This window comes from Cebus imitator, unplaced genomic scaffold (assembly GCF_001604975.1).
Source record: "Cebus imitator isolate Cc_AM_T3 unplaced genomic scaffold, Cebus_imitator-1.0 Scaffold36, whole genome shotgun sequence".
Taxonomy (NCBI): Eukaryota; Metazoa; Chordata; class Mammalia; order Primates; family Cebidae; genus Cebus; species Cebus imitator.
This window is the reverse complement of record NW_016107351.1, coordinates 5076360-5086104: the sequence shown is the minus strand read 5'-3', so window position 1 is coordinate 5086104 and position 9745 is coordinate 5076360. Positions and strand designations below refer to the sequence as shown.

The following is a 9745-nucleotide window of genomic DNA, read 5'->3' as shown; positions in this document are numbered from 1 at the left end:
CCTCTCTGGCTGCTGTCCTTGTCCCACCCAGTGTCACATGACCCAATAGTTCACCAAAAAACACGATGAAGCGCTGCCAGTGCCAGCTCCTATTCTGGGGACTGGCAGTGAGGCCAAGCAGGAAGCAGGGAGCTCTGGGTTCTGTCTGGGGGGGTGACAAGCCTGGACCAGATAACAGTGACTCATGGCCGGGCGCGGTGGCTCACACCTGTAATCCCAGCACTTTGGGAGGCCGAGGTGGGTGGATCACGAGGTCAAGAGATCGAGACCATCCTGGTCAACATGGTGAAACACCGTCTCTACTAAAAATACAAAAAATTAGCTGGGCATGGTGGCGCGTGCCTGTAGTCCCGGCTACTCGGGAGGCTGAGGCAGGAGAATTGCCTGAACCCAGGAGGCGGAGGTTGCGGTGAGCCGATATCACGCCATTTCACTCCAGCCTGGGTAACAAGAGCAAAACTCCGTCTCAAAAAAAAAAAAAAGTGACTCATGTTAATTAGCAGCTTAGGCCCAAAGGCGGCCCCTGTACCAGTGGCCTCAGCACTCCTGGGAAAAGGTTAGAAATGCACATTCCCAGGCCCCACCTCGGCCTCCTGAATCAGAGCATCCCTTCAGCAAAACATACTGAGAAGCAACCATGTGCATCACCCAGTGCTGTGAAGAAGACACGCTTTGAGACCTTGAAGGAATCATGAAACTCTGGGCCTCCGTGTGCTCACCCAGGGCATGATGAAGATGCCATGCTCCCCCACATGGCCTCCAAGATTAAGTGAGCAATGACGTTTTTTTGAGGCAGTCTTTTTGTCGCCTAGGCTGGAGTGCAGTGGCAAGATCTCGGCTCACTGCAACCTCTGCCTCCCAGGTTCAAGCCATCCTCCTGCCTTAGCCTCCTGAGTAGCTGGAACTATAGGCACTTACCACCATGCCCAGCTAATTTTTTGTTTTGTTTTTGTTTTTGAGATGGAGTTTTGCTCCCGTTGCCCAGGTTGGAGTGTAATGGTGAGGTCCCAGCTCACTGCAACCTCTGCCTCCCAGGTTCAAGCCATCCTCCTGCCTCAGCCTCCCAAGTAGCTGGGACTACAGGTGCCCAACACCACACCCGGCTAATTTTTTGTATTTTTAGTGGAGAAGGCATTTCACCATGTTGGCCAGGCTGGTCTCAAACTCCTGAACTTAGATGATCCATCTGCCTCATCCTCCCAAAGTGCTGGCATTACAGGCATGAGCCACTGTGCCCAGCCCATGCAGTGACTTTTGAAGTGTCCCCATGGGGACCTAGAAGTGCAGTGGTGGCTCCTGTTACAATGTGGTCACTGGCCTGAAGGAGCCAAATGGGAGATGATGGGGAGTGGACCTGGGGCCCCCTGTGATTGGGACCACCCAGAAAGACAGCCCAGGGGGCCTTGGGGGATGGGTCTCTTCCCTCAGGAGGGCTCATGGAGCTGGTGACAAGCAGGGCTTTGGAGAAAGGGAGGCTTTGGACAGGAGCTGAGAGTAGAGAGGGAGCCTGAGCAAAGATGTGGTGAAGGGACCACAGGGAAGACTGGGAAGCTGGAAATCTGAGGCCTCTAGACTGGGATGGAGGACACACGGTGACAGCCAGTGTGAAGATGGAACCAGTGCTCCGGCAGGCAGCGTGTGCCATGGGCTGGGATGATTTTCTGTAGATGACAGGCAGCTGGAGGGCCATGACCTAATGAGGGGCTCTGCCAGGAGCTTAGATGTCCCGCCAGGCAGACAGGGACTCTCTAGGGCTTATGTAGCAGGCGCAGTAAAGGTCTCACCAGATGGGAGAGCCCACTGCAGGTGTGGTGTCCCAGCTGCCCCTAGCCTTGGGGACTCCTGGGCCCTCCCCTGCCCAGCCCTGAGAGACGCCCCCCATCTTTCTGTGCCCCTAAAACCCCACTATGCTGGCCGGGGGAGCCCAGAGCAGACTCTCGCCCACAGGACCCTTCCAGGGACAGTACGGGGAAGGAAATGTGGAGATGCTGGGAAGAGCACTTGTTACTGAGGACAGTGGCCTCTGCAAGCAAAGATCACAGAATATCAGCCTGAAGCAGGTGGCTGGAGAGCTTTTGGGGATCCCCAAACTCCACGAAAGGTGGCCTGGGGGTGACCTTGGAGGTGTGGCTATGTCCTGGCCTACTTTGCAGGCTGGACAGAGGGGCAGCGGCATCCAGAGAACTGGTCAACCAGATGGGTGCACAAGTGATCCCTGGGGGCGCGGGGCGCAGGAGGGATGTTGGGGGTCCCCCGAGGTCTGGGGAAAATGGCCCACGAGTCTGCCTTGTGCTCCGACTCCAGCTTCCCCACACTCTGGGAAGAAGAAGGGCTTCTCATGAGCGGCCTTATCTCAAGGTTCCCCTGAACACCACAAGGAGAGAGAGTGAGCTTCCCCTCAGGCGAGAGATTGCCAGCAGTCCCGGCCCGGGCAGCCAGCCAGCCCCACGGCCACCTGTCGGCCCTCAGTCTTCAGTCCCCTCCCCCACCCGCCTGCAGCAGAAGTGAGAACAGACGGTTGGGAAGGGAAGGGAGTTTTGCTGGGAAACTAAGAGATAATGCTGTTGCTCCCCAGCTGGGAGAACTGAAAGCAGAGAGGTCGGCGGGCGCCCAGCAGGCAGGCTCCATCCCCGAGACCATGGGCAGCAAGCGGCAGAAACGGACTCAGGCCAGCTGGGAGAGGGCCACCGAGGGGTCAACAGAGCCAGTCTGCAGCGACCTCCAGGACACCTGCACCTGCCTCCCCGCTGTCCTTTTGGCCACTCCCTGGTCAGCCAGGCCACCCCCTCAGACCAGCCTCCCATGCACCCAGGCCTCGGGCACAGTGCGTCCCCCTGAGAAAGGCCAAGAGGAGACCTGGGGCAGGTCTGCCTTCCTCGGTCGGGTGTTGACTCCTGGACTGTGCCCAGGGGCAGGGAGCGTGTTTGACCACCCAGGTGCCACAGGTGGCAGCAGCTCCGGAGGCAACTGGTCACCTGGCCGCGGGGCACACATTCCTGAAGGAGGCAGGCAGGAAGGGCGTTTCCCACACAAAGTAACTGAGCCTGGCAAGAAAGCTACAGGCTGGTCCACCAGCCCCAGGCCCAGGTGGGGCACAAAGCCCGGTGCAGTGGCCCAGGGAGGAGCTGGCAGGGTCCTGGCCTCCCTCCCCTTCGCCCGCAGATCTCTCTGTGTTTTGGGGACTGCCTGGCCCCAGCGCTGGCGTCAGGGCTCTGGGAGGCCCTGCTCACCTCCACCCTCCCTGCAGGTGCAGGAGGCTTGGCCGCTGAGGCTCTGCGCGCACACCGTCTGTGATGCAGCTGGGTCTGCTGGGACCGAGGCCAGCACTGGGGCCGGCTCCCTGGGGAATGACCATCCATCTGTCCTCCCAGCACCCTCAGTGGGGCCTGAGGAACTTCTGAAGGGCAGAACTTGGGCACACCACATCACACTCCAGGAGCAGGGGCCTCATCGCTCTGGGGCTGGGCGCAGCCTTGGCCACCAGGCTCTGAACCATCATGGGATGGGCGGGGCTGCCTCTCCTCAGCCCAGCAGGTCCCCAGCTGGGAAAGGACCCAGTGATTACATGAGGGTCACCTGGGCCATCTAGACAGCCTCCTCCTCTCAAAATGAGGAGATTCGCAGCCTTAATTCCCCTTGCCAAGTAACACGGTACTCACGGGCTCCAGTGATTACAGCACGGACACCTTTTTTTTTTTTTTTGAGATGGAGTCTCGCTCAGTCGCACAGGCTGGAGTGCAGGTGGTCTGATCTCGGCCCACTGTAACCTCCACCTCCCAGGTTCAAGCAATTCTCCTTGCCTCAGGCTCCCAAGTAGCTGGGACTACAGGCATGTGCCACCATGCCCTGCTAATTTTTGTATTTTTAGTACAGACAGGGTTTCAACATGTTGGCCAGGCTGTTCTCGAACTCCTGACTTCAGGTGATCCGCCCACCTCAGCCTCCCAAAGTGCTGGGATTACAGGTGTCAGCCACGCACCAGGCTGAGCATGGATATCTGCCCACCACATGAGCCCAGGGTCCTGCGGCTCAGAGCTGACTGCTGAGTCTAAGCCCTGGTCTGGCTTCAAGGTCCAAACTCCTTCTACTTCTCTGGGGACTGAGGGGGAGTTTGCTGTACTGAGCCCGCTGGGGCTCTCTGGGCCCAGCCCTGGTAGCTGAGGCCCTGCGGTGCTGCCGCCTCCAGGTTATCTCCCCACTGCAGGCACCCACCCAAGGAGCATCCCAGGGGCCCCAGGGCGGGGGAGGCAAGGAGCTAGGAGGTCCTCACTGCCTGAGCAGAGGCCCCACACCCACGAGGCATGAGGCTCCCTGGGCTGCTCTGCTTGGCTGTGCTAGGTAAGTCCACCCGGGACGTGATGGCGGGGCTGCTGCCAGGGCCTTGGGGCCACAGGCTCAGGTGGGGGTACTGGGAGCACAGGGGAGGTGAGGCCTGAAGCAAGGGAAACCTCTGGAAACAGGGCAGAGAGGGAAAGATCGGGGCTTGAGTCTCGGACCAGCCCCTATACTTGCTGCACATGTGGTCGCAGGACTGCGTCAGCATTCGGGGCCCACTACTTACCCATCTACATAATGGGCTGATGATAGGAAATGGCGGCGGGGGGGACACACAAGAGCTTTTGTGAGTGATGGTGCTGGTGGAGTCCTGGGGCCTCACTACCAGGAACCAGCCTGCTCCTCCCTCCTGGCTTCAGCAGGTGGGTCTCGAGGCTGTCTCTGGCCCCCTTCCATCCCAGGCTGTCTCCTTACCGCCCTCACCTCTCTTACAGCCGCCAGCAGCTTCTCCGAGGTGCAGGAGGAAGGTAAGTGGCCCTGCACGCTGGAGGGAGAAGTCCCCCAGCTGGGACCCTGGCGTCAGAACCCGCACTGTGGAGGGTGCCTCGGCTGGGGAGGAGGTGTGTGCTGGAGGATGGCCGGACAGTTTTCCACCCTGCAGGGCTCTAGGGTTGATGGAGAGGGGTGGGCTGAGCAGGCCAGTGTGGAGACCTCCGGGGGGCACAGTCGGGGAAGGCACCCAGCTTCCAGCTGTGGCTGGGCTGTTTGGAGAGGGGATTCCCTGGGCATCCTCATCACCCTGCCCCAGGTCCCTGATTGGGAGCAGAAGCCCCGCTGGGAGCCCCACAGCTCTGCCAGTGGGTGGGGCCCCGTGGAGGGCTGGGGGATTCTGGTGGGGCCTGGGAGGTCAGGATCCTCCCTCCAGGAAGAGGCCATGGGAGAATGGCCAAGTCGAGGCTCCTCCAGGATCTGCCATACAGGGGGCTGCCTTCCTCATGGAGGCAGCCAGAGAGTGGATAGCGTCTGGGGCCCAGCTGGGTACAGGACCAGGGAGGAGGGGACACTGGGGAAGGTCCCTGGCAGCCCCTGGCCTGGCCTGCTTTCTGATCTTCGTGTGCTCCATCCTTCTGCCTGCACTTTTCTGCCCCATCCTTCCTCCCCTCCCCTCATGTCCCTTAAGGTGAGGATGGGGACGGGTGTGGTGCTCATTCCTGTAATCCCAGCGCTTTGGGAGGCTGAGGCGGGCAGATCATGAGGTCAAGAGATCGAGACCATCCTGGCCAACATGATGAAACGCCGTCTCTACTAAAAATACAAAAATTAGCTGGGCACAGTGGCGCATGCCTATGATCCCATCTACTCGGGAGGCTGAGGCAGAAGAATTGCTTGATCGCAGGAGGCGGAGATTGCAGTGAGCCGAGATCACGCCACTGCACTCCAGCCTAGTGACAGAGCAAGACTCTGTATCAAAAAAAAAAAAAAAAGGTGAAGATGGACAGCCACCTCCCTGTGTTGTCACACCAACCCTTACCCCTTGTCACTAGGCCCTCAAGTTACAGAGCAGGGCCTTTCCCTCTATTTTGCTAAAGGGCGGGTACCGGGTAATGATGACGCTGGGACCTCACTGAATGATGCCCAGGCTGAACCATTGTTTCCTCATTTGCTTTAAAAACCGAAACATTGTTGGTGTGGTTGCTAAAAAGAGGAGCAGGCAGCTGGGGCTGGGGAAGTACCTGCGGGTCAGTCTGGCCTCCCCGTCTTGGCTGCCTCCCGACTTCTGCTCCGATTCTTGCCAACCAAGTCCTGCTAACTAAACTCCTAAGAGACTGACTGATAAATCATTCATTCGTTCAACAAATACTTGAACACCTATTTGGTTGCAGGCACCATTCCAGGCCCTGAGAATTTGGCGAGGCCTGGAAACACACCCTCCTGTATCTTACGTTCTAGTTGGGGTTGATAAAAATAAACACATTCAGTGGTTATGCCTGTTATCCCAGCACTTTGGGAAGCTGAGGCCAGAGGATCAGTTGAGCCCAGGAATTCAAGACCAGCCTGAGCAACACAGTGAGACCCCATCTCTACAAAATAAAAACTTTCTTTTTTTGAGATGCGGTCTCACTCTGTCGCCCAGGCTGAAGTGCAATGGCTCGATCTCAGCTCACTGCAACCTTCACCTCCTGGGTTCAGGAAATGCTCCCACCTTAGCCTCCCGAGTAGCTGGGATTACAGACGTTCACCGCCACACCTGGCTAATATTTTTGTATAAAAATTTTTTTTTCTTAATTAACTGGGCATGGTGGGTGGTGCACCTGTGGTCCCAGCTACTTGGAAGGCTGAGTTGGGAGGACTGCTTGTCCCGGAAGGTGAGGCTGCAGTGAGCTGTAATTGTAACACTGCACTTCAGCCTGGGTGACAGAGTAAAGAAAGTACATTCTGCCGGGCACGGTGGCTCAAGCCTGTAATCCCAGCACTTTGGGAGGCCGAGGCGGGTGGATCACAAGGTCAAGAGATCGAGACCATCCTGGTCAACATGGTGAAACCCCGTCTCTACTAAAAATACAAAAAATTAGCTGGGCATGGTGGTGCGTGCCTGTAATCCCAGCTACTCAGGAGGTTGAGGCAGGAGAATTGCCTGAACCCAGGAGGCGGAGGTTGCGGTGAGCCGAGATCGCGCCATTGCACTCCAGCCTGGGTAACATGAGTGAAACTCCGTCTCAAAAAAAAAAAAAAAAAAGAAAGTACATTCTATAGTATGTTAGAATGTTCTAGAGAGTAGCAAGCAGGGTAGAAGGAAAGGGAATGCAGGGCAGGTAGAGGAAGGGAGTGCAGTGTTTGGGGAGGGGCCATGCAGCAAGGACCCAAAGGAGCTAACAGCAGGAGGTACCTGGGCAGGGACCCAGTGTGGCGGAGCACAGGAAGCAAGGTGCAAGCGTGTTGAATGAGGCCAGAGGCGCGGCGTGGGGTTCACTGCGGAGGGCCCTGTGGGAGGCAGCCGTGGGAGGTTTGGAGGGGAAAGCGCAATCTGATTGGCCCTTGATGAGATCACTTGGGGAGGAGATCAAAGGCAAAATCCAAGAGAGGCATTAGGCGACCCTGGAGATCCAGGGAGAGACTGGGCATGCGGGAGAGGCTGGGAGATAGGGTGGATGTGATTCTGGAAGCCAACAGCAGCCGCTGGCAGATGGCATGAGATAGGGTGGGATGAGAACACCCATGAAAGATGGCGCCAAGCCAGCTGCAGTGGCTCATGCCCGTAATCCCAGCAGCACTTTGGGAGGCTGAGGCGGGCAGATCACCTGAGGTCAGGAGTTTGAGACCAGCCTGACCAGTATGGTGAAACCCTGTCTCTACTGAAAATAAAAAAATTGGCCAGGCGAGGTGGTTCACTCCTGTAATCCCAGCACTTTGGGGGGCCGAGGCAGGCAGATCATGAGGTCAGGAGATTGAGACCATCCTGGCCAACATGGTGAAACCCAGTGTCTACTAAAAAAATACAAAAATTAGCTGGGCATGTCGGTGTGCACCTGTAGTCCCAGCTACTTGGGAGGCTGAGGCAGGAGAATTGCTTGAACCCGGGAGGCAGAGGTTGCAGTGAGCCAAGATCGTGCCACTGCACTCTAGCCTGGTGCCTGGTGACAGAGCGAGACTCTGTCTCAAAAAAAAAAAAGAAAATACAAAAATTAGCTGGGTGTGGTGGCACATGTCTATAATCCCAGCTACTCAGGAGGCTGAGACAGGAGAATCTGTTGAACCTGGAAGGTGGAGGTTGCAGTGAGCCGAGATTGTGCCACTGCGCTCCAGCCTGGGCAACAAGAACTCTGTCTAAAAACAAAACCAAGATGGCACCAAGGTCCTTGGCCCACCTAGAAGGACTGGCTAAATAAAGTGCAGCCTGACGCCAGCACAGTCTGTAGCCAAAACAGCTTCGGTGGGAGCGGAAAGCGGGCACCAGTGAAGGAACCAAGGAATCGGGATGTTAGAAGGACGATCTCGGTGTAGGTTGGGTTTTTTGTTTTGTTTCATTTTGCTTTCGGACGCAGGTTTCATTCGGTCACTGAGGCTGGAGTGCAGTGGCATAGTCACCACTCACTGCAGCCTTGACCTCCAGGGCTTAAGCAGTCCTCCTGCCTCGGCCTCCCAAGTATCTGTGACTACAGGCATATACCGTCACACCCAGTTAATATTTAATTTTTTTTTTAAGACAGGGTCTTGCTCTGTTGCCCAGGTTGGAATGCAGTGGCACAATCTCGGCTCACTGCATCCTCCATCTTCCAGGCTCAAGCCATCATCCTGCCTTAGCCTCCAGAGTAGCTGGGACTCCAGGCATGCACCACCATGCCCAGCTAATTTTTGTATTTTTTTTGGAGACAGGGTTTCGCTGTGTTGGCCAGGCTCGTCTCAAACTCAAGGTCAAGTGATCCACCCGCCTGGGCCTCCCAAAATACTGGGATTACAGGCACGAGCCACCCTGCCCAGCCTAATCTTTTTTGTAGAGATCGGGTCTTCCTATTTTGCCCAGGCTGGTCTTGAACTCCTGTCCTCAAGCAATCCTCCCTCCTTGGCCTCCCAAAGTGCTGGGATTATAGGTGTGAGCCACCATGCCTGTGTATTTTGAAATCCCCAAGAATTCTGGCAAGTGTAGTGTTAAGCATGGTAGGAACCACGGACAGGCATCTTCAAGGAGGGATGCGTATCGGTAGATAACTGTAACCCAGAAGGCAAAGTGGAATGTATTTGAAGACATATCTGTTGTTTAGCAAGAGGGAGGGGAAAGTTTAGGGAAGGAGAAATGTCAAGAGGATGTTGTCCCCCTTTGTCCCTGCCCAGTGCCGTGAAGGCTGCCAGGATCCACGTCGCCAGGACAGCTGAAGGGGTAGACAGTGCACTTGGAGGAGGGACCCGGTTTCCATCAGACGTAGAGGATGGAGGATGCTGCTTGGAAGGTCGAGGACACAGGGGATTTTGATTCTGGCTGAGCCTACAGTCCAAAGGGCACTGAAGAGGCCAGGCATGCTGGCTCATGCCTATAATCCAGCACTTTGGAAGGCCAAGGCAGGCGGATCACTTGAGGTCAGAAGTTCAAGACCAGCCTGGCCAACATAGTGAAACCCCATTTCTACTAAAAATAAAAAAAAAAATTAGCCGGGTGTGGTGGCAGGAGCCTATAATCCCATCTACTCAGGAGGCTGAGGCAGGAGGATCACTTGAATCTGGGAGGTGGAGGTTGCAGTGAGCTGGGATGGTGCCACTGCCTTCCAGCCTGGGCAACAGAGTGAAACTTCATCTCACAACAAAACCGGAACAAACAAGGCTGGGCATGGCGGCTCATGCCTGAAATCCCAGCACTTTGGGAGGCCGAGGTGGCCAGATCACCTAAGATCGGGAGTTCCAGACCAGTGTGGCCAATATGGTAAAACCACATCTCTACCAAAAATGCAAAAATCAACCTGGCATGATGGTGCCACCC

General features: G+C 56.5%; 1 protein-coding gene across 1 annotated transcript in view; it reads left to right on the top strand.

The window, feature by feature from the left end:
* The first annotated feature begins 4200 nt into the window (after positions 1-4200).
* The window catches only part of CUNH17orf99 (chromosome unknown C17orf99 homolog), an 18927-nt gene continuing 13382 nt past the window's right edge, over positions 4201-9745 (top strand). Inside the window, 2 exon segments of the mRNA XM_037737220.1 lie at positions 4201-4338; positions 4770-4802. Coding sequence (XP_037593148.1) covers positions 4302-4338; positions 4770-4802 — 70 coding nt within the window. The 5' untranslated portion in view covers positions 4201-4301.